At 35.6% G+C, this 26,532-nt stretch overlaps 2 protein-coding genes across 2 annotated transcripts in view; one reads left to right on the top strand and one right to left on the bottom strand.

Moving 5' to 3' along the window:
• Positions 1–26,532, bottom strand: part of LOC117988600 (uncharacterized) — a 96,529-nt gene that overhangs the window by 53,449 nt on the left and 16,548 nt on the right. The window lies entirely within an intron of this gene.
• On the top strand, positions 10,609–12,033 carry LOC117988598 (DNA ligase 1-like). Its single transcript, XM_034975756.2, has one exon. The coding sequence runs from the start codon at positions 10,684–10,686 to the stop codon at positions 11,983–11,985; it is 1,302 nt and encodes a 433-aa protein (XP_034831647.1). The 5' UTR covers positions 10,609–10,683; the 3' UTR covers positions 11,986–12,033.

The raw sequence follows: 26,532 nt of genomic DNA, 5'->3' as shown, positions 1-26,532 counted from the left end.
TAGTAGTCCAATAATTATTATTATTAATTTAAAAGTCTTCAATGTAAGCATAATAAAATATTAAAGACCATACCTACGCATTCTGTATATTCATAATTTAGATATTTAATGCATTGCGTATTCATTTATTTATTAAATCCATACAAATATTATAAATATGCGAAAGTGTGTCTGTCTCTGTATCCGATTTTGACGGGTATAGAGAAAGCTTGCATCCCCGAGACGGACATATGCTTTCGTTTTGTCTAGTAAGTAATTAACATGTCTTGGAACATGAAAATTTCACGCGATATTTGTATATTAGAACATTATCAGGCAGGTACAGTACGCAGCAGAAAGTAACGTACATCGGCCTATAGAACATCGATTGCCGAACAAACGAATAAGTATCTACCTATTGTAAATATGTTTTCTCTGAAGTGAATTTTATAATTCTTTGAGAGAAATAAATGTATCTTTAACCTGAGAACAACATTTCGGCTTTGTAGAGCGTTGTCTCTGTCACTCATACCTATATGACGTTTTGTCGGTCTCAACGACAGAGACAAACGCTCTACAAATCTACTATCTAACTAAAGGTCGATGTGCATTACTTTCGGCCGTGTACTGTAGGTCGGTACATATTCGTCATATTTGCTATTTAGGGGTTAGTCAAGCCAAGTTTAGTCAAGACTAAATATATATGTAAATGTGTATATCTTTATCTATATATTATTATGAAGGCATTTCTGTGCCTATTAATATACATATTACTTATATTATAATTATTATCTTTATGTTCCCTAACAACTTACGTACACCTTAAACCCAGTTTCACTAGCCCTTAAATCCTCTTCAACCTAGTTGCCTGGTAGAGATCGCTTCACAGCGATAAGGCCGCTGATTGTATGTCTCTTTTACATGTTTCTTTTTGTGTCTTTTCTTTTTGGTGTACAATAAAGAATATTAAACTAAACTAAACTAAATGTAGCTAAAAGTAATCACCACAACCGGTACAACAGGTATCAAAGATATCTAGTCTTCCTGTTTTTCCATTCAAAGGCTCATAAAACGAGTCGTTAATACGAATCCGGGAGAAATTCTACGATTCAAGGAAAATCAATCATTAGGTAGCTATACTCAATTATTTTTCAAACAAACACACTTTTCCATCAGTACCTTTATTATAAATGCGAAAGTGTGTTTGTTTGTTGTTTGTTGGTTTGTCCTTCAATCACGTCGCAATGAAGCAACGGATTGACGTGATTTTTTGCAAGGGTATAGATAAAGACCTGGAGAGTGACATGGGCTTTTTATCCCGGAAAATCAAAGAGTTCCCACGGGATTTTTAAAAAACTAATTCCACGCGGACGAAGTGGCGGGCATCAGCTAGTTTATACTAAGGGTACTGATAAGACCACAGCGCTTACCACCACACGAGTAGTCTACTCGTGTGCTTACCACTACGCCATAGGGAGATCGTATATAGTATAATAGAGACTTCTAAAGAGCTACTACTAGGCAAGTAGGTGTTATTCTAACAGGCTGCTTGCTTTTATCTAACCCAGATTTAAGAGGCTACCAGTTTAGATGCGAGGTGATTAAGATCAGACCTTCGCAACAAGTTAATGATGAAGCAATGCACAGCTGTTACAATAATGCTGTACCTTGAGTTCAGCTTAAGATTGGTACGGTACAGTACAATAATAGTGATATTAACAGAACATCAAAATACCCAGCCAATTCTGCCAGCCAGCCATTTTTTACAATATTCGCCGACTTTTGTCTGACCGACTATTATGTATCTGTAACTTACTGTAAGGCCCGGTCTCCACCTAAGAGAGAGAGGAGAGAGGATGCGTTCAGTCGACCAATCAGATGCAAAATAGATGACGTGAAAAATTTATCACGTCATTCATCTTCTAAAAATCGGATTAGTTTATTGTACACATCTCATCTCCGCTCCGTTTAGGTGGAGACCGGTCCAAAAAGTGGTTACGGGTGAAGCAGCTTTGTCTCTACCTACAAGCTCGTAATTGAATCTGTAAAACTCATGATTGAGATTTATTAACGTTGTCATTACGACGAGAGCTTGCGATCCCAATCATCACGATCACGACAACCATCAACATACATTTTGCACTTTATCTCCATGTCGATAGAGTTTAAAATCACGTAACTTGAGATAGTAAGCCTATGTAAAGCCTATTGTTCTATATTAAGGCTTAGTATGCATGAAGTAGGTCAAGTGCAATTGGTCAATTGAAATCGTAATAGTCAACTTCAAAATTATGAATTGCTCAATTTGACGTGCAGTAATGACGCTAAGAGTGCAGACAGAATCGTGCGTGGAGACTGATCTTGACTTTGACCTAGTACATAACTTACATCTGAACTTGCTTACCTAGGTAAAACTAACACTACAATTCCGTTTTGACGTCCTCCCGGGCGCAGTGGTGAGTCTTATAAGTGGGAGACGTCCAGGGTTCGATTCCTGACAGGAAGAAATTTGGGAATTTGTAACTTCTAAATATTTCTAAAAATTCAAAAAATAAATACTTAAGTTTAATTTCTTAATTACAAATTCAATATGGCAGCCCAGTCGTGTTTTAATTTAGTTTCTTAGTAAATTCTTATAATCTCCTATAAGAGGAATGTTGGAAAAACATTATAAGAAATCATTTTCTGAAAAGAGGCACTAGTTTCTAAAATAAGTAAGTCTGAAATTAGCCGTATCAAATTTCCAATAACCAATATAATATAATATAATTCGGAATATTATTCCGAATTAATAAGTGATTAGATTCGGTTCGGGTCGATTTGCGACCGTAACATTTATGTAGAATTAAGTTAACTTAATTAATACCTACTTTACACGAACATAAAAATTTCTGAGAATGATATTATGTAGGTAACATGTGTATCATAAATTATTATACATTAGTTTTATTTACTTGTTAATTCGACTGAAATTTAATGACTGGTGGATGAGGCACTAATGCATTTTGATTATAAATTACTTCAACTTTTCATATAGCCAAATAAAATAATTCACCTACTATAAAAATTATACAAGTAAGGAATCAACTTTTTGTTATAGTTGGTCATGGCTAGTTACTACCCTAGCGACAAAGACATCCCACTAGGTGATTTAATGGTTCGATATTATGTTGACATGAGAAAGAAACCGATAAGGGGTAGGAGTTTAATAAAACGACCATACCTATATCTCTTTCAAATGCTTCTATCTGATTGTATCGAAACCATCAAAACTTACCTATTATATATAAATATAAATAATGAAATAAGAATATCTCTAATAATAGTAAGTAGGTCCTAGGTAGGTATATCAGAAATCTATGGTTGCAAGGTTGTCTGCATTGTTATAAAAACGAAAAACAGCAAACAATTGATTGAAAATCAATTCATCCATCATAATATGTCTTTGATATTGCTAAATTTTATTTAAATTTTATTCTTAACGAGATTTTGTCACGAATAATGGAATCTATAACTGTTGATGGAACTCAATAAATGTATTATCAGATTTCAATGCCAAAATTAGTAACTTTTGACCCGAAATCCAATAAATCAGTCAAAATAAAGAATGTCAATGATATTGTATTAAAAGTAGCAAACAAATGATTGGAAATGAACAATGAATTGCTTAATTTTATCTTAATTTTATTCATATTGATCTTTTGTCACAAATAACTAAATTTAAAGATACCGTTGATTAGATTTCAGCACTAAAATTATTAGGAAGCATCTTTTGACATAAATTGCGATAAATCAGTCGGAATATTAAATGTCAATGATATTGGAATAACGGATGAAGATGCTTCGGATGTGTTTGATCTAATTAATGGCACCTCATTTAAATTGGATGAGGTGAACCAGTGACCTTATCTGGCTGTTGATGTGTCAAAAGATCCATATGACCCCGCTTTATATTGTGATGCTATATCGAAATATTGGTAGAAAATTATTACTTAAGTATTTTTTCAGACTATGGAGATGCATGTAATGATGTGAGGTTTAAAAAAAATAAGAATAGTGAGCAAACCAGCAGGCGGGTCACCTGATATTAAATGATTGCCGCCGCCCATGAACATTTGCAGTACCAGGAGGAACCCGAACCGCCTATGTGTTGCCGGCCTTTTGTTGGTCCGCTACTTAAATTTTATTTATTTTTTATTTTATTTATTTATTTATTAAAGAAGAATATTTGCAGGTTACAACAAGTTTGGTGCATTCATAAACTTTAAATAAGTTTTTCCGTACACCAGTGCCGTCGACAGTCGATAGGTACCTACACGTAACATTAATTTATTGTTATACTTAATACTTAACAGCTAACTAACAATTACTTAATATAAACTAACAACATTAAGCTAAATGTGGGTTATTTTAAACTTACTATACATTAAAAAGTATTTTAGACTTAATATACATAATAGGTAAAAAACACAATCATTTATATAATGTAGGTAGGTAAGAAAACGTTCATTATTAAATATCACAGCGGAGTAGTAACATACCACGAGCGTAAGACGCTCACTCACACTACTTCGTGTATTATATTTTAACTGGTACAGGGTGATTACATTATTAATTTAAGTTCAATGTAAAATAATCCCATGTTGTACTTAATATTCTAATGGATTAAAAATAAATGTGCTAGGTGGCTATCATTCAGTGTTACACATTGGGTTAGCGAATAATCCCACACAGGAAAGCTAGCACTGAAGTTGTGAATTAAATTTTCGTACAGAAAAATCCTATATTTTGTCCTAATAGGATTGTATTGGGACAAAATATAGGATTTTTTCTGTTACATATAATATCTGCCCCGGCTTTACTCACGTGTTTAGTCGACGTTAGCCCGACTAGTTTCGAACCCATCGATTTTTTCTATAAAACTGTACCTACCTTTTATGTCATGTTATGTGTGACACAGGACATTAGAATCGACGCCTCAAGCCACGTATTCTGTAAACCTCATAGGGGATAAAAACTGAGACGTCATGACAATCCTATGTTACAAATTACAGGGCAGTTACAGGGTTTATACCTATCACCACAGAAGATATAATAGTACTACTATCACCCTCTATGTAGTTTGTGGGAATAGTAGGTTAACGACTAGGAGGTTAACTTTGCTCATGCGATGCATTTGTTTGATGTGTGCTATTGGATCTGGATCACGCTAACCTACTAGAATTCACCTGACTAGGCACCTTTAGATATCTAGTAGGTATCTTAATCTACTAGCTGATGCCTGCGACTTCGTCCGCCTGGATAAAGATTTTTGAAAATTTCGTGAGAACTCTTTGCACGTCAAAATCGATTTAATGGTTAAACAGTAGGTAACAGACGGATAGATGCACTTTCGTATTAATATGGATGACTTCATCGCGACCGTGGTATAGGGCATTTAAAAATCTTGTGAATGGATCCCCTTTGATGTACGGTCTCCGGGGCCCAAGGTATCTCTGTACCAAATTACGTTAAAAATCGGTTAAACGGATGGGAGTCCTCTTGCTGATTTCTCATGGCGTAGGGGTGTGCACTATAGATTCCTTTTAAAATCTACACTGAGGTCCCAGGTCGAAGGCTGCCATACTACAAAATTATAATATGCAGATACTCTGTTTCCAGCGTAAAACGACCAGATAAACTGTTGCGATACTAAAAATGCATAGATACTTGACTTAGTTTAGGTACATATTACAATGTAGGTAATATAAAAAAACGGATGAAACTTATTAAATGTAGGTCATCATTATTGTTAGAAAAACATTTGATTTCGCCGATTTTTTGACATTTAATTATGAAAATTTCCATACATTATTATTATTGTAAAATTAGTAACATTTAAATATAATATATTTATTGGTAATATATAAATATCACATTTGCAAGTAAATAAACTGGTTCAGTTAACATATACACGATGTATAAATTTGTATTCAGATGCATAAATCTCAGTCTGGTGTCAAAGTGGTAAGGTCATGATGGTGAACTATATTTTTAGAGACAGGGCGTGCATATTGATTCCAATCAATGTATCTACTTCATCATTCTTAACCATAAATCATTGAATTCACGGAAATCATTTAGTCATTGTATAATAGTAAATTAAACAGTACCTAGATTTAAATAAACACGATAAAGTTGAAAAGTAAAACTCGACTACGACCGTCTTAATAAACACTGAAATATTATAATAAATTTGTTATCCTGTCGCTTGGTATATTTTAATGTTGTAGTATATTGAAGTCATTTTTTTTCCCTCTTTCATTTGACACCGCACTCGATACGATAGCAAAAAAATAATTTTGAGACCCCCACTCTTTTGGGTTCAACATCCGCCATATTGACTTCGGTTATTTAAACTGTAGCCTATGTCACCCGGATTATAATAACAAATCGATTGAAATCTCATTCATCAAAATCTGCACTATGGTGGAACACAAATAAATACAAACCTAACATACATACATACATAGACTGCTAAAATCATAACCCTTCCTATTTGCTCTGCTGTAGTCGGGTAAAAAACGGCGGCTACGTGACGTCGGTGGCGGCCTCCTAGTCGGTGGGTCCGGAGTTGAACCCCGGGCTCGTACCTCTAAATTTTTGGAGTTATGCACATAACTCCGCAATTTCAAGCATTAAATATCACTTGCTTTAACGGTGAAGGAAAGATCGTGAGAAAACCTCCATGCCTGAGAGTTCTCCATAATGTTCTCAAAGGGGGGTGAAATCTGCCAATCCGCTCGTAGCCAGCTTAGTAGACTATGGCCGAACCCTTCTCATTCCGAGAGGAGACCCGTGGGCCTAGAACTAGGAAGCCGCCGGCGCCATTTCTTGGTCATGACTCATGATGAAGTAGATAAATTACTTCATTTGGCTAATAGCTAGACAATCCATTTTATGCCATTCTTATTTCAGCAATATTAAGCACAGACAGAAAATGCCAAGACTTTCCGCAAGTACTGGCTCGCTGCCAATTTCGCAAAATACTTATTTGTGGACGTACTGATGAAGAAGATTGTGTTCCCTCAATTTCCTTCATAAAATTAGATTTTTCTATTTTAGGCCACCTTAAAAATCTGAAAAAGCTTTACAACATAAAGGGTTTCTGAATAAAACGCTAAATAACAGTCAGACAAACCTACGTCGTATTTACAGACCTACCGAAGGGATTTCATAAGTGTCGTTTTAAGAGTTCCGTAGTGATAAAAGTAGTCTGTTTCTTCCAGTCCATCATTCCTTGTCGTTTGTTGAGCCCGGATTCAGATCGGATGTTCCAGTGGCAGAACATTTTATATGAAGCTATTCACACTTGTCGAAAACCGATTTTGTGTTAAAATGTACTGCCACTGGAACAACAAGCGACAAACGACAAACGACAAGTGGGAACGGTAGGCTGAGATTTATAGAGCATACTTTGACTTTTTCGGCTTGTAGAGACATCCACAGGCCGCGGCGCAAAACCGGGGCCTTGTACATGTATGTCTCTACATGTATGATACCCAGATATGTCCAGATTCAAGCATGGACGTCTATCGGTCGTCGACGATGAGTAAGCAGTGTAAGTAGTCTGGTTTAAGAAAATAGATGTCTTAAACCAGAAGTAGACCTTATATTCTTGTACAATATTTTAGCTCAGCAGTTTTATGTTCATCTGTCGTTTCGGGCGTTGTAAATTGTAATACTCAGCGAGGAATTAGGGCGTGCTACAGACCGGAGACAAGAAACGGCGCGTGATCATGCATCCCCTACATAATCTATGCACAATTTAGTATTGTTCAAACTTGGACGGACGCCAGTTAATAAGGCTGGAATACACAACGCGTAGGTATTGGAAATGTTTCATCACAGTAACCGGCATTTGGAAGTTGTAGATAGTAAATACCCTGTACTGTAGTTACCTATTGATATTTATGTAAGTATATCTAATCAGTTCACCACCCAGAAGTTGATGGTACTAAAGTTTCGATTATAACAAACTACCATAGTAAACCACAAAGCAATCACGAAGAAGGTAGAAGGACCAGAGAAAACGACGTAACATAAGACAACAATTATTCCAAATTATATTGAAAATGTCAATGTCGAAAATAGAGTAAATAGAATTTTAACTGAATGAGAACCGTCACTGTTTCCACAGCGAGAAAAAATAATAAAACCATTTATAGGCCATGGACTTGCAACATCATATTTACCTGCTCAAATACTACATTTGCCTAGTGCTAAATGTAGCTATAATATTATAACATGCAGACACATTTATGCTATATCTATTATCAGGATGTATCGTGATGTTATATATGGAATGGCTGTAATATTTAACAAAAACCAGCCCAGTGCGAGTCAGGCCCGCTCAACCAGGGTTCCGTACTACAGTCGTATTTTTTTGACATTTTGCAAGATAATTCAAAAACTATGATGCATAAAAATAAATAAAAATCTGTTTTAGAATGCACAGGTGAAGCCCTTTCATATGATACCCCACTTTATATAGTTAACTTACTTCGAAAATTGAAAATACTAATTTTTGGTTCGTGACCACAATTATTTTTTTTGTGTGATGTAACCACAAATTCGCGGATTTCAGATTTTTCCCCGAATGATAGCTATAAGACCTACCTACCTGCCACATTTCATGGTTCTAGGTCAACGGGAAGTACCTACCCTGTAGGTTTCTTGACAGACCGACAGACAGACAGACAGACATACAGACAGACAGACAACAAAGTGGTCCTATAAGGGTTCCGTTTTTCCTTTTGAGGTACGGAACCCTAAAAACAGTGAATTTCAAATTTTTACTTAGCAACACCGCATATACAGCGTGACATTTCACAAGGTGGCGGCGTTAGTTCGATTTTCCTTGTCCCACTGTAAAAGTTAACTATTACTATACATTTAATACTATCATAATATATGGGAGTTATATGGGATGGGATAGTTCGGGGCGAACCACTAGTAGGTGCCTATATGTAGTTACACGTTTATCCTGGTCTGGCTCTATATTTCCGTGCATGTCTACTTTCAGTATGACGTCAGACGTGGAAGTCCTGCCATGCCATGTAAAGTTTCAGTCACATTGTGTATTTCAGGCTTAATGAACGAGAGATGGGTTACTCTCAGATATTGGTGGAATTAAAAACACATTTTTCTGCACCTAACTGCAGTTGTTTTGCTAATCAGATAATGAATAATGTTAATTTTTCTAACTGCTTATCGATTTATAAAACAATAGACAAACCGAATCGAATAAAGTATAACAGATTGATTACAAAATTGATCGACACCGCTTGTTCATTGTTAAATCGATATAAATTAAAATGTCGATTTGAATAGCTTGACCCAGAAACGATATGGAATATACCTAAATACAAGTTAATATATGTATTGAAAATGCAAATTTACCTTCTTTGCCAAGGACGTGTCTTGATTGATATTTAAAATGATGATACCTACTCAAACATTCTATAAAAAAACTAGAAACAAAGTGGGAGGGTTCCGTAGCTATGACCAATATGTTAGCAAGTAATAAGCAAACTTTTTTCGTGTTGCAAACCAAAAGCAACAAGACTGCGGTTCGTATTGCTCCTTTTTCACCGCTATTTCAATTTTTAAGAATTTTATGTAGCCTGTACCCAGTGCCACTCTCGCCATCAAGACTGATCTAATGATGTATCTATCATTTATAAAATCGGTTGAGCCGTTGAGTAGTTACGAGCGGACATAGGAACGGACGAACGTACAAGTCAAAAACACATAACACTCCTTTGAGCTTCGCCGTAGTCGGGTCAAAATATTAATAGAAACATGGTTGTTTCTGCGGTTGAATTTTCTCCCTCTAAATAGTTTGTCTAATACTTATCGTCCAAGGTGCCGGGGCAACTTTCCGTGTTCTGTGAACTATGATTGTTTTATTTGATTACCTATTAGTAACGAGGTTTTAGTCTACTATACTGCAATTTTCAGCTTTAATAGTTTTTGAGTAAAATAGATGTGATTACGGATTCCTAAAAAATGCGAATCAGGAAAAATTAAATGGTCAATTTATGATTAGTAGTAGATAAGTTATTATGTTGATTCAACCTAGAACCAGACATGTTGACCTATATTTTATTGATGAAGAACATATTGCTCGGGATCAAATTTATCTTTTGTCGGAAGTTACATTTGTAATATAGATTTACATAAAGACATAATAATTTATATAAGTAAATAATAATTTATTTATATCAACTTTGTAGGTTTGATTGGACCTCTCTTTCTAATACATTTCGGCGATTCATTTTTTTTCGGTGCATTTCAACCTTGATTTCAACAATATATATAGTCCGTACAAAATGACTCCTCACGCGCCATTTTAACTCTATGGGTCACCTTTAAAATAAGGACTAAAATTGTAATTTAACTTGCACACAAGAAGTTAAAGTGGCGCGTGAAGAGTTAACCTTTACGCGACTTTTTACGCTAGACCCATTTATTATTAATATTATTATTTAAACCTTTTTTATTTTTTAGTTTCCATAATTTTTATATCCGTTATCCCACATGTGTCACTAAATGTCAAAATTAAAAATGTGTATGGTGAACATCGTATTTCCAATTTCCACATGTCATTGATTTTATTTACAAGCAGTTTTTACAGTTTTCATAAACTTTAAAACTGAAATAATGGATACAAAATCAAGATTTTATAGTAATATTTCATTGGATAGCTTGGAATTAGAAAGCAAAAAAAAGTCACCACGAAAAGAAAAGGCAGCTGGTGAAATTGTTGACACAATCTTGGTACCATTTTATGAACAGGATGTACTGATTAAAGTGTCTAAAGGGAATAAAAAGCAACGGCAAATGGGTACCAAAGCAACCAGAACTGATGCATATAAAGGCGGCGAGGATCAACAATGTAGAGGTTACCTTATGAACAATAACTTGCAGAGAGGTAAAAAGATATCTTATTTGGAGATGTTTCGAAAACAGTTTTCTTCTAATTTCAATGACAAAATGAAGAAAGATCCAAATGAAATACGTTCTATATCTCCAGAATGTGGAGATACTGAAAGAGAAAGTTTCGCGGAGGAGTACAGCAGTAATATTAATAATGAATTTTATAATACGGAGGCATATAATGAAATGTATTACAATAAAATAATGAATCAAGAATTGGAACAGTACCTAGATCAATCTTTCGAAGAAAGTCTACGTTTTGATGAGGACATTGGTAGAAAATCTCCAGTAGATATTGACGATAGTAATCTCCGAAGTGTATCTGAAGTTTCCAGACCTCGCCGTCATGTTAGACGAACTACAATCCCAATAAGTCAAAATGTACAACTTGGAGGATTGGGGCCAGATATGGAAAATATAAGGCCAAGACTTGAAAGGGCCAAAAGTCTACAGAGATATTCAGAGAAGGTTCGGATGGAAAATCGTCTCAAAATTTATAAGAAAGAAATGGAAGCTGAAAATGAAAAAAAGGCTCAGAAAGAGGCTTCTGTAAAGCGTCGAGGTTCAAGTGCCGTTAGAAGTGCAGATCCAAAAGGTAAAAAGTCTTCATATTTAGTTGAAAAAAATCAAGAAAAATCGTCAGCGATTAAAAAAATTTGTACAAAATCAAAGTCACTGGACGTGAAAGAGCGGGAATCCAAAGACAATAACCATACAAATTATACCGAAAATATGAAAGAAAAAGAATCGAGACCAAGTCGGATGATAGAACGAAAGCTTTTATCTGCTAAAGATAATTTGCAGAAGTATATAAAAGCTGGTTATGATACAACCAGAAAAAAGTCAAGTGCCCGAAGTCAGGGTACTGAACAAAAACAAACAACTGCGGTATCCCCCGTGGAAATAAAGTTTACGGTCAATGTAGGTGGAATTAGACCGTCAAGTGCCCTGAAATCTTTGGAAGAAAAACATCGTATTTATCAAGAAAAGGTAAAAAGATTCGCAAAGGATCCAAATAACGCTTAGATTTTTTAGTCTTTATTAGGTATTTTTTCGCAAATTCCTGTGGTGTGTTTGTTTTTTGTGGACACTTTTATGTTTAGCATGATAATAATATTAAAACAATTATTAAATAATATAAAAAAATAAAAATGAATTCGATATGAATAATCAAGGTTTTTTAATCGGAGCAGAGACATCTAAATATGTAAAAGGAAAAGGTGACTGACTGACTGACTGATCTATCAACTGGATGGATCGGGCTGAAATTTGGCATGCAGATAGCTATTATAACGTAGGCATCCGCTAAGAAAGGATTTTTGAAAATTCAACCTCTAAGGGGGTGAAATAGGAGTTTGAAATGTATTCCGTCCACGCGGACAAAGTAGCGAGCATAAGCTAGTATACTATAAGAGTGCCTGTGAACTGAAGCGGAGCAGACATATGTTTAATCGATCACACTTTTGAAAATGAAAAGAACACGATAATTTTTATTACGTCACGTATCTTTTAATAATCAGATTGGTTTGCTGAAAACAATATCTCCGCTCCGTAATGCTTCCGGCGTGGAAGGGCGAAACAAAGTAGAAAGATAGTTTCAACTTAATCTGGCTGCATCATAGAGTCATGGTCTATAAATTAATCATAACCCATACTTTTAGCTTTGCCGTAGTCGGGTAAAAACAGTACTATAGGTACTACTATAGATGATGCAGACTGTAGAACAGCCTAAACCGCTGTAATACGCCATTTGACAACTAGTCAAATCAGTAACTTTTAATCATAGGTCAAACGCGCACTTAGTATGAGATATTCTATGAAATACTGGAATGTGACGTCACATCGTAATGACGTACCTACTTTTTTAGTTTAATGGATAATTTAAAATGGAACACTTAAAACTAACAAAGGAGGTGGATTTTACGTATTTTGGACCCTCTATTTAATACCCTAATTACCCATAATTTCAATCAATTAGATATCATGTTCCATCCTATCCTTTTGCAGTAATTGAGTTATTGGTGTAGGAACTAAGTAGCTATAGATAGTTATCTGAGGTGATAAAGTGAGTGATGATCGACAAGTGAAAGTGCGGACGCTCGCTTTCGATAAATTGGCACTTTATTTCGGCTTTGCGTCGGCGAAATTGGTTCAGATATCGAATAGACTGTATGTGATACTACATGACGCTCGTTACTTCGTTTTTTTAGGGTTCCGTACCTCAAAAAGAAATAAGGAACCCTTACTTAGTTGTCTGTCTGTATGAGGTGTCCGTTAAGAAACCTATAGGGTACTTCACGATGATCTAGAATGATGAAATTTGGTAGGTAGGTAGGTCTTAATAGCACAAGGAAAGGAAAAAATCCGAAAACCGTGAATTTGCGTGGTGGTTACATCACAAAAAAAAAATGTGTTCATGAAAAAATAATTGAGTTTTTTAACTTTCAAAGTAAGATTACTATACCAAAATGGGGCATCGTAATATAATAGAGCTTTACCTGTAGATTCTAAAACAGATTTTTATATATTTTATATATAAGCGCATATTAAATACATTTTGATTTATCGTGCAAGATGTCGGAAAAAATGCCCGAGTACGGAACCCTTGGTACGCGAGTCTGACTCGCACTTGGTTAGTTTTTTTTATTATTTGTTATTAAAGCGGCAATACGGGTAATAGAAATGCACACTTTGTGAAAATTTTAACTCTACCTATTACGGTTTATGATATAGGTACAGCCCGCTGACAGACAGACGGGCGGACAGCGGAGGCTTAGTAATAGAATCCCGTTGGCACCCTTCCGTTGAGAAACAACCGCCATTCGTCATAACATTACATATTCAAACTAACGAGAGTCAATGAGCAGTTGGAAAGTTAAATAAAAAACCGGCCAAGTGCAAGTCAGGGTCGCGCAACGAGGGTTCCGTACAAAAGTCCTATTTTTTCGACATTTTGCACGATAATTCAAAAACTATGAATCTTAAAAATTAATAAAAATCTGTTTTAGAATCCACAGATAACGCCCTTTCATATGATACCCCACTTGATATAGTTATCTTACTTCAAATATTGAAAATACTAATTTTAGTTCATGACCACAACTTAATTTTTTTGTGTCATTTAACCACAAATTCACGGTTTTTAGATTTTTCCCCTAATGTCAGCTATAACATCTACCTACCTGCCAAATTTCCTGATTCTAGGTCCACGGGAAGTACCCTGTAGGTTTCTTGACAGACAGACAACAAAGTGATCCTATAAGGGTTCCGTTTTTCCTTTTGAGGTACGGAACCCTAAAAATGTAGAAAGTAAATTCAAAATATTTACAGACATAAGTAGGGACATTGTAGGTATATACATATTATGATGTATTATCAAACATTCTATAGAAACTCAATCCGGTTTTCTGTGCAGGGAAAGTAGAGTAACTTGTACCTTGTTTTGACGTAAGATGCGAATAATTACGAATCCCTTGTACAAATCCGTTGTAGGCGATATACTTTTACTTCATCATTGTCTCAACTCTCAACCCATCGCCGTGATCCCGTCTACTAGGTAGTACTGAGCACAGGTCTCTGCTTAGAATGAGAACGGTTTACGCCATAGTCTACCACGCTGGCCAAGTGCGGATTGGCAGAATTCACACAACTTTTACTTTACTTATATTATATTCTTTTTGATAATTGTTATTGCGGTTTCTACCTACTCTTTAATGTGCTGTAAAATATTCGACAACTATGTAATTCAACGTCTGGTAGTCCGCACTTGGGCAGAGTGTTGGACTATAGCCTAAATCCTTCTCAATTTGAGAAGAGACCCGTTCTCACAAGTGCTAGCTCACTTTTAAACTCCCTTCAGCTTTCATTTTAAATGTAGACATTCTACAATACTAATAACTAAAGTAATAATTTATCTAGGTTCTGTCGAACCAATTTCCAAATTATCATTTTCTTATTAAATTTTAAATCTCAATGTTTTGTTGTTTTGCCGCGCTTACTGCAATTAATAATTATTATAATCTTTCGCCACATCCGGAACTGCAACAATAATAAAATTATTATTACGACAATTTTATAACCTCCTCAACTTTTTCAAGCTAAGTGGTTGAAACTTACCGAATACAACTTTTACTTTGCCCTTGATACGTTTTCTGAACCCCAGTTTAAGAATCCAGTAGGGCGATTGTCTAAAGCCTGCATCAATCATTATTACAATCTCAATTGTTCTGATTGGCTGAATTTGTGCGATTCTTGTTGCAACAATGCATTGTGGCCAATAGTGAGCGAGCATTAACCAATCAGAGATGATTGCGATCGTGACATTGTAGCTGTCAAACAACCGCGATAGGGCCACAGACGACGCGATCGAGTAACCGACTGACGTAAAGGCAACATTCCTTTGAGCTTCGAGTGGTTTTTGCGTAAAGCCTCGCTTACCAGAGTTAGCGAAAGTAAATATTACAGTAATACGCAGCCGAAAGTAATGTACTTCGACCTTTAAAAGGAGATAGCAGATTTGTAGAGCGCTGTCCCTGTCGTTGAGACCGACAAAACGTCATATAGGTATGAGTGACAGAGACAACGCTCTACAAAGCCGAAATGTCTAAAGGCCGATGTACATTACTTTCGGCCGCTTACTGTAAGTAAGTAGATATGTGAAGGAATAATAAACATTAGGTATTCCTAGAGGTCCCAAGATGCTAGAATGGTGACCTTGCACCGGAAAGCGCAGCGTTGGCCGACTCCCCACTTACAGATGACATGAAACGAGTCGAGGTCTAAGTCCAGCAGTAAACGTCTATCGGTTGACAAGGATGATCATGATGACTCCTAGGGGAGTAGCGTGCAGCCATAGAGGCATAAAAGCACTGCTTATTTTGCCATAGTTTAGTGCTTACTTTTAATTATGATCTGTCAGTAATGGGGTGGGTAATTATCCTATAACCCAACTAATGCCAGCCGAGGTTTTAAATCCTGTGCACGTCTCTGTCCTAGGGCTTTGAAAGTGGACTATTTTAGTGCTAGTGCACGTTGCCTACTAACGTCACGGTCGAGGTACCGGTCACCAAATTTTCAGATAGCAATCATATGAAATCTGATTATGTCAATGCTGAAGCGAAAAAAACCCGCTCAAGTGCGAGTCGGGCTTCGCCCTTTTAGTACATAATTATGAACATCATATTTTGGTTGTATGAAATATTTCTTATCTGAGGTGAAACATTGCAATAAACTGTGGCGGTTGCCACGCCTGCACACCGCTCCCGTACATAAACCGTCAAAGAAAAACTCAAAAAATTTTCGTTTGTTTTAGTCGCAGCTTACAAACAATTTTAAAATCGTTGTTTTCAGTATTTGTTGTTCAAATACAGTACCTGTATGGTACATTATATACTGAAATTTCATATTCCATGGAATTATTTTTATCAATGAGGAATGGAATGGAATATGATTAATGCTTCAAGGGTAAGAATCCCATAAGATAGTCGTTAAAAGCATGACCTTGTCTTTGCTGTCGCTCGGTCGGGTAAAAAGGTATGAATTATTATGTTATATGTCACTTAAGTGTGAAATGCAAGTTGGTATTGCAATGTTTCAGCATACACGTAATATGAAGGTCGATAGGTAGGTAGTATAAGTTGTTCCGATTCACGTCTTTCCGTTCTAAACGTGTGAAGTGTGAACTATGTGTATCTAGGCTATGATGATCCTTCAACGATTATAGCCCTTATTCTGAGTTCAGTAAGAGTTAGTTCATCTTATCATAAGTTAGATTATACGTTCATGAGTTTAGATTTGTAACTTAACCGCAAACGGCTTATTATATCATTCCCAATATACTTAGGATGCCTTCACATCGAATTGCAGTAATTTTACGAATTTAATTTATTTGCTTTAAATACCTACATGATAAGATAGGTTAGAATGAAACTAGGGCGCAACATGTTGCTTGATAACAACTTAGGTACCTACTACCTAATCTTAGCGTTATTACCTACCTTTGAAAATTAGTTAAAATTGATATACCTAGGTAAGTAAATAAAGCGAACCAAACATGGAGAAGACTCAAAGGTCGCTCCGCATTAAGTCACTGCCAAAGTTGAAAAAAAACCGGCCAAGTGCGAATTAGACTCGCACACCGAGGGTTCCGTACTCGGGTATTTTTCGACATTTTGCACGAAAAAACTATATGCATAAAAATAAATAAAAATCTGTTTTAGAATGTGCAGGTAAAATCCTATCTAACAATACCCCACTAGGTAGGTACCTATCTTACTTTGAAAATTGAAAATACTAATTATTTCATGAATTATTTTCGTTTTAATTTTTTTCAAGTGCGAGTCGGACTCGCACAGGAAGGGTTGTGGTTAAAGAATTTATTCTCAAAAGAAATCAGATATACAAACAATTCAAAGGGTTCCGTACCATCATACAAAAATAACATTTTTTTTTTAATTTTCAGGCGGCAAGTTTGAAATATTTGTCATTTGTTGTTATAGCGGCAATAGAAATACACATTCTGTGAAAATTTCAGACCTCTACCTAAGTATTATGGTTAATGAGATACTTACAGCTCTACTACTTACAGGAATACTCATATTCTTCATCTTCTTTACTGTATACTGTTCAATCCCTCCATTCCTTTTTATCTTAAAGAACGCTTTGAGTACGTATGTGATACACACTCTTTTTCTCTTCGTTCTCAAAATAATCTACGTCTGAAAGTTCCTACACACTCCTCTTCTTATTATGCTAAATCATTTATTGTTACCGCTATACTGCTATGGAATTCTCTCCCCTTGGATATCATACAGTCTCAATCACTATCAATTTTCAAAACGAAATTGAAGCTCTTTTATTTATCCTCCATTTGATGTGTTTATATATTTATTTTTACTTTTTATTCCACTTATCTGTCGTCTATTCCTCTCTTATTTACTGTTGTATTTTTATGTGTATATATATATATATATATATATATATATATATATATATATATATGTATATTATGTATATTTACTTTATTTAATTAGTACACCCCTTCCGCTTTCTTTAATTTTTATTATATCCTCAACCCTAAGGTTGCCTGGAAGAGATCGCTATTTTAGCGATAAGGCCACCTATTGTACATGCTATCTTTGTTATATGTCTATTGTTTTGGTTTTGGTGTACAATAAAGCATATTTTACTTACTTACTTTACTTTACAGCCCATTGACAGACATACGGACGGACGGAGGGACGGATAGAGAGCAGAGCCTTAGTAATAGGGATTATAGGGTCCCATTAGCACCCTCCCGGTAGGAACCCTAAAAACCCTCCGAATTGAGACTCCTTTGTTAGATCGGTTAAAAACCGCTTGCGCACCTGCTCGGCGTCACTTGTCACCTGATATAAGTCCCGCAAGTTGCTAATGTGCGTGGCCGCCATTTTAGTGACATCAGCACTAGATTGAAGTTTCGAGCTGATGGTATATTTTTATTTCGGCTGACGTCAAAATGACGTCATTTCGATGTTAATGAGACATGGTTCCAGCGCAATAGCAATTTGCGGTGAAAAAAAAACTTTTAAGTGTGAACAATTACAACCCGGGTATCTTTAAAACAAGAGTGAATAGGCATCTTTTAAGTAAACGCGTCCCATCTTAGGCCACATCATCACTTTCCATCAGGTGTGATTGTGGTCAAGCGTATACCTATATTGAATAAAAATAAAAATAAAAACACAGATTTACACACTGAAACTAAATTCTACTTGAAGAGCGATGCAAGGCCACTTTAGCGTATTACATATCCATAAACATTAAATATAATAGGAGCCTATTTCGATGTTTCTCAAATTCCTTCAACTTTTGACATTCACCTATTACTTAAGTTAAGTAACCTCAATAAATAACCAATATCAAATAGGTATTATTCCTAAAAACCGGTCAAGTGCGAGTCGGACTCACACACAAAGGGTTCCGTGGTACGGATCACATTACTGATCTAGTCTTCAGAGTATAATATATTATAGGGTCAAGGGTTATCTCTTTGTAAATCAATCTAAGATAAAAAAACAAATTAAAAAAACCGACTTTCAAAACCACTACAAAGTAAACAAATAATTTTTAGGGTTCCGTACCTCAAAAGGAAAAACGGAACTACTACCACTTAAATGCCCTAGATTATGCGGCAGAAAATAATGTACATCGACCTTTAGAAAGAGATAGCAGTTTTGTAGAGCATTGTCTGTGTCGTTGAGACCGATAAAACGTCACATAGGTATGAGTGACAGAGACAACGCTCTACAAAGCTGAAATCACATTCTAAAGGTAGATGTACATTATTTTCTGCCGCGTACTGTACTGTATTTTACTTCTAAAGAATATTATTACCACTAGCTAATGCCCGCGACTTCGTACGCGTAGATTTAGGTTTTAAAATCCTGTGGGAACTCTTTGATTTTCCGGGATAAAAAGTAGCCTATGTCACTCTTCAGGTCGTACTATACCCGATGCAAAAAAGTGTGTGTAAGTAGTAAGTACCTATAACGATTTAAGGAAACACAATTTCTGTGAAGATAATTTTAAATTTGACTACCTACTGAATCCATCAAGTCTCCAAGTCTCAAGCACAACCGAGAGTTAAAATCTACATATAAGGCTTCCTCATATTTGCATTCATCTATGATTTACTGAATGAATGGTAGGAAATCCCGTACATTACATAACACAATCATTTAGCACTTCGCTCGTTAGACCATTCGCAACTTGTGGTCACCCACACTTATAAAACTTGTCTACCTACTTTACACATCTAATTTTTACTATAATTTATTTATGCTAACTTCTTTGACATGCTTCAAAATACGAGGCTGGATTATGGTGAGGCACTACCACAAGTCAACGCCTTATAGGTTAGATCATCAATTCATCGCCATCAAAGCTACTGGGTACTTTTCTTATTTTCTTTTCTTTTCTTTTCTTTTCTACTACTGCTCGGCTTGGTCAAGCAAAGTTCCCCATCGGAGGCGGTTAGAAGTAGCTTACTTCCAGTTCTGAAATCCAACTAAGTCATCTTATGCTGAGAGATCAAAATCAAGTTTTATTTTTTCTGTGTGATTTCTTGCGGACTAAGACCAAGCAAGACTTGCGGCAAGATCGTGGCGTGTGGAGATCCCTGCAAGAGACCTATGCCTAGTAGTGAACATCTATTCCCTCAATACAACTCTTTACCTGCCTGCCCGTTTACCTGCATCATCTTTTTAGCGGTTCTTGTTGTTGATATTTTATTAAACCCATGTCTTATCGGTTTCTAAGCGTCATTATACTTGAACGCTTAATCGCTTGGCGGCCTGTCTTTCTTGGTAGAATGATAACAAAACAAGCCATGGTCGAAGTCCCCCACAAGGCAAAACTGCTCGACATTGCCTTTTGCTTTATACCTACAGGATACAAACTGCTATCGTCTTACTAATTAAAAGGTAAGTACCTATCCTGCCTGAGATGAACTAGGTCAGAGCGGATAGCAAACTTAGATTAGCCACTGAGTATTGCCTAAAGTTACAATGCAGTTTATTCCGCTTCCCACCACGATGTGTTTAATTGAAATATATACCGAATGCAATACCTAGTCCTTAAATATAAAGGAGTTTGTCTTTCAGTTGCAAATAAAAACCGGCCAAGTGCGAGTCAGACTCGCGCACCGAGGATTCCGGACTAGTCGTATTTTCGATATTTTGCACGACAAATCAAAAACTGTTACGCATTAAAATAAATAAAAATCTGTTTTAGAATGTACACGTAAAACTCTTTCATATGATACCCCACTTGATATAGTTACCTACTTATATTGAAAGTTATACTAATATTTGTTCATGAACACATTTTTTTGATAATGTAACCACAATTCTCATTATGGCGTCGAATAGGTCAGATAGCATATACGTATATAAGTATATACGACTATATCTGACTTGCACAGGATTTAGGATGGTATTTTATCAAAGAAGCTAGTCGTGGTACTAGCATTAGGGTGCCTTTCCACCAGAGATGTGCTTTGCAGCTTTGCTGCGAAGATGTAAAATCTACGCTACGAAAATATGTGACCGTTTCCAGCAATACTAAGCTGTGTAGCTGTGCGTACGCTGTAGGTATTCTGCTCTGCACATAGCTAGTAGCTACACCACTCGCGACGTCCCATAGCAGGCATCCATAGCACGCATCCTTCCATATAAAAACATATCTTAGTTGAATCCGTTTCCACCAGTGCTAAGCTATGTGCACCAATGAATATGATTGGTGGATATCAAACGCATCCGTAGCAACGTAGCATAGTACATCTCTGGTGGAAATGCACCCTTACATACGCTGTATCTCAGAGGAGTCAGCTCGGATGAATGGAGTAATTTTGTAAACCGTAAACGAGTTTCCTTTACGCTATAACCATACGAACCTGTAGGCTATTAATCACGTTAATTTGATTGCATACTATTAATTTAATGTAAGCAGGTACAATGTGATAGATGTTGCTTTAAACATTATCACTATGATTTATAGTAAAATAAGATGATATAAATGGTTTAATTTTATTTGATGACATATTCTCTTCCGTTACTTTTTATTTATTCACTGAAGACTACTTTTCGTCTCTCTCTTTTTAATGACGAAACCCTTTTTCCTACTCTATATTATTATTTCATCTAACAAAAGTTTATACGACTGTGGTAATAAGTTTCTTCTTTTATTTTACCTAATTACTTAATTTCTCTGAATCATTCAAATTTATTCTCTTCTAAGCATTTGTGATGAATTGCAGTACAATTTTTTTCTTGTACACATTTTTACAGTTACCTATACATTTTTTTTAATGAAAATATTACAATAAAACTTAAAGCTATCCTTATCTAATTACTATACAAATCATTTTAACTGCAATCATCTCAAGCGCTAATACGACGTGAAACCAAGCTTATCTCTTATTGAAGACGTGACCTAATCAGCTAACGGTTAGCTACAATATCAAAATAATACAGAATCAAACCAAACCTTACAGTTAGCTGTAACTAACATTTAAATTTTTGACCTAAGTACCTAAAATCTAAAAGCAGCTATTTTTTAATAATTCATTAAATTATTAAGGTAGGTGTAGGTACAATTTACTCTCTACAATTTGAAAAAAATACAGCAAAAAATTTAAAGATAGTGTTTTTAGAAAATCCACGGGAAAAGTCAGTTCTGTTGTAGGTGTACAAAGCCGCGGGCAACGCTAGTTTAGAATATTCTACATTATACATTTAGTCAATAAATAAATATAATATAATATAAATATAATATAATAGATTTATAATATAATATAAATATATTATAATAGATTTAAATAAATCCAGCCGTTCGAAGTTTTTGATAAGTAACTAACAATATTATATAGGTACGACCTCGAACAATAGTAGGTAGGTAATGCTGAAAATGGTTTTTCAAAAAGAAAAGCGAAAACAAGTATAGAAGAAAAGAAACAAATAGCCATAGCAGAGGCCGGGTTCGTGTTTAAAATGCCCATAAAAATCGATACAGATACGTTACGGCTTAACCGATGCACGAAACCGTCATAAACGCAAAACGTTTAGATGTCTCCACGCTACTTTGAGGCAATTTTCCTTTGCTACTCAACTTTAAACTTTACAACCTTCGAGAATGAGTATAAAATTGCTTGAACAAAGTTAAACCATTTCCAGCGCAAGTTGAAGCACGTAACAAATTGTTATCTATACTATCGGAAACTGTAAGGCTGTGGCCATAAGCTGTCCTTCAGTATTTGGCATTTACATACTCACCATTCTAAATAGAATTGAGATGGATTTGAAAAAGAACCTAATAAAGTAAGGAGTTAGTAATAATTAGCAAGAAACCTTAATGAGAAAGGAAACAAGACTTTTTTGTTTCACATCAGAAGTCAGAAACAGACTTTGTTGAAGTGAGAAGGCGCATCTGGACCAACGGGAATCTGTATTTAATACTTCATTTTAAATCTGTTATTTTTAATCCATTATTTAGCAAGAAAACTTGTACAAATGAAGTAAATAGTTAAATATAAATAACTAATGGTAGGTGTAACGGAACATATTATCTGATAAATTTTTTTTTTTTTTTAAAACAATAAAACTTAAAGCTAGCCTTATCTAATTACTATATAAATCATGACCGCGTGGAATGGTGCCAAGAATACTGGCTGCATTTCCGCGCTGGACAGCCAGGCTGATCCGCTGCGCAAAAAATGAGCCAGCCCTTCTGTCACCAGTTGAGGCTATTAATCGCGGTGAAATGTCTCGTAAAAAATTTTTAGCACTAAGACTCCATGGCCCCAGGGTCTCCACGGCAAACGGCACAAAAATGTAACTCTCTATAAGAGAGGCATACTTGCGCCGCTTGCCGTTTTCAGCTGTTTCTGCTGCGGCTCCCGGTCTTGATGCTGTCTTCCTGATATGACACGGGGCCAATGTGTCAACGCAAGTTGCGTCCCACATTAGCGCCCGTCCCCGTTCCCAGGGAACCAGCGTCAATCCATCAGGTCTCTTGCCATCATCCCGACTAATCCCTGCCGGCTCAATGAGCGCAGGAATATTTATGGTGGCAAGAGCTCTTTTAATTGTATCGTTAAGAGAGCCATGCCTAAACAGCCTAAATAAATTGGAAATAAACTTTCTTTTTTTGCCTTTCATTATAAACAATTTAAATTCAACAATCAAATTAACTAGGTGAATGGTATTCGATATTAATCCGATACAATTAGAAGGTGCTTAAAAGGACATTCTCTCAGGAGAACCTTTACTAGAGAAACTATACGTAAACGTGATTGCAGCACTGATTTGAGTTTGTTTTCGAAACAACAACAGAAAATAGACTTTAAATGGTACATTCTCAGATCTAAACATAAGACAGGATACCTTAATAAATTGCAGCTTAAACAGACGCCGTGAAAGTGAACTAGATTCGCTCAACGCATACCTATTTGATAGTACTCGGTACTTATTTGTCTTTCGTAAACCTAGTTAAAGTAACTATTTGAATTCAGTATTGAGGTAATTGGATAATACCTACCTAGACAACTCGACTTTTGCTAACTTCAGCAAATAATTAATTTTGTATTTCCTATAGATTGTTGCTAGTTAAAATGGTGAGTCAGTCAAACTTAGTCATAGCACAGAATATAGTATTTGTCTCTCTTTATACTTACTGTGGACGTAGTCTATTTTGACCAAGAAGATTTTCTAAGATTCCCCTTCTGAACTAAAATCTCGCTTGCATGTTAGTCATGAATGATGGTGCTGTCACAGTAAGTACTCGCCAAACAGCAAAGCACAAAGTACTAAAAGTTATAATATTAATTAGGTAAGTACAATCCAAAACTACTCAGGTGAAACGGATTAAAGTAAACTGTTCTTACATTTCAAAAAAAAAAGTTAGAAATATATAAAGGTTGTCCGCAAGGAGAATACTAGATTAGAAGTGCGAAGAAGACCCCAAATAAATCGGGAATGCAATTAAAATGACTATAATTGCTCTCACACACGTCCTACACATTTATTCGATGCCGGGCACGTATCCTCTAATTTTTTTGATAAAGGAAAACATCGTGAGGAAATCTGCATGCCAGAGATATGTTTTCTTATCTTTCCACAATCTTTCCAAATTCTCAAAGGTGTAGGAAGTCTGCTAATGCACACTTAGCGAGTATGGTGGACTACGGACAAATCATTCTCTTCAGAGATGAAACCCGTGCTCAGTATTGGGCCAGCGATGGGTTCAAATTAGAGGTGTCAAATACAGGTTCATGTGTGTATCACAATATTATCACGTGTTACAGACAAATATTTAATAATTATTAACGTTACATTATTTTGTTACAAAAAAAAAATTGCTTGAACCGTGAGGCGCAAGCAAAAAAATGGGTGCAATCGATTTTCGACCTTATTGACATACGTCAGAAAATAGCATTTTAGCAATCTATGAATTATACTGAGCAAGAATATGACAAAAAACAACTTTCTCATAACCGTCAATAAGGTCGAGATTTGCTTGCACCGATTTCACCATGAGGCGCAAGCAGATAAATGGGTGCAAGCGATTTCCGACCTTATTGACATAGGGAACAACATTTTAACAATCTATGAATGATACCTACTGAACAAGAATATGACAAAAAACAACTTTCTCATAACCGTCAATAAGGTCGAGAACTAGGGTATAGCTTGTATTTAACTCGATTGATTTAAATTTTAAATTTTACTCTTAATAGGTACCCAATGCATACATTCGCGACAGGTCGAAATGGCAATCGGGGAGGGAATGCCCCGCACACCCGCACGGCCCCTGTGCTAACCCAGTGCGGGCGAGCGAGGGTGACGTGCGGGTGTGCCGGGTGTCACCCCCGCCTCATACCCCGATTGGCATCTCAACCTGTCGCGGAATACAGTACCTAGTACCTACCTATGTATGTAAAAATAAAAACAAGTAGAACGATAAAGCAATGTCAAGTAGATACCTACAATACAATAGGTAGGTAAGTTTACCTAGTTACCTATAAAAAAACTTTTTAGTAGGTAACTACTATATTTATTATCATACATTTCTACATATTTATTATCATACGAATTATAAAATGATGATGATTTCTAAAAAGAACAATACCACTTCACGTACCTAACCTATTACCTATAATACTTAAATGTATGATAATACCTACACTTTGAAAAACATTTTCTCATACGATTTATAAAATGACGCAAGTATTTCCAAAAAGAACAAATCTACTATAATAGGTATTATTAACGCGCGACACAAATCTATCACAACACAAAAATGTACCTAATCTACATTATTTTGCCTAATCTACATTACAATTATTCGCATTAAATATTTATCGACACTCAAGTTCACAAATAAATAAAACTGCATTCAAAATTTATTACGAAACAAACAAAATGATAAAAATACTAGCCGCATACTCGTATCATCACAGTCAACATGTAACAGGCCAATACGAAAATTCGATGTAATAATTATTCACCGTCGAATCGCGACGATATTTGTATTCAGCTGTACCTACCTAATATATTTTATTCTAATATCGTCGCTCGGTCGCGCCGCGCGCGGCGTATCAAACATCGAACGCCTGAGTTATTTTTTAGGAAGGATTTTCTCAAATTTTCACTACTTATTATATTATATTGTATTCAATTTTGTTTTAATCTAAAAACGAATATCTTGAATACATTTATATATTTAATAAATTTATTAGGTACATTATTTTTTGACACCTCTAGTTCAAATGACATTGATAAACATTCAAGAGGTTTAATAATAATTAATGTTATTATCTAATTGAGTCGTTTCCGAGTCCAATTGAGATCGGAGTCTGTAAGGAGATCGTTGAAGCTTGAAAGTCGGTATAATTAAAAAGGTAGGTACTAAAAACTGCAATATATCAATGACTCTATGCAATTAAAAAACAATTATCTCCAAGGCTCCTAAGAAGATACATCCATAAAATTATGGTTATCACTTGACATTACCGTGAATTTTGAAATTATTCAGATA

Source organism: Maniola hyperantus, chromosome 14, assembly GCF_902806685.2.
Source record: "Maniola hyperantus chromosome 14, iAphHyp1.2, whole genome shotgun sequence".
Lineage (NCBI taxonomy): Eukaryota > Metazoa > Arthropoda > Insecta > Lepidoptera > Nymphalidae > Maniola > Maniola hyperantus.
This window is presented reverse-complemented; position numbering and strand designations above follow the sequence as displayed.

Coding starts and splice junctions, on each gene's coding strand:
- LOC117988598 (XM_034975756.2), top strand. CDS start 10,684: ATGGATACAAAATCAAGATTTTATAGTAATATTTCATTGGATAGCTTG.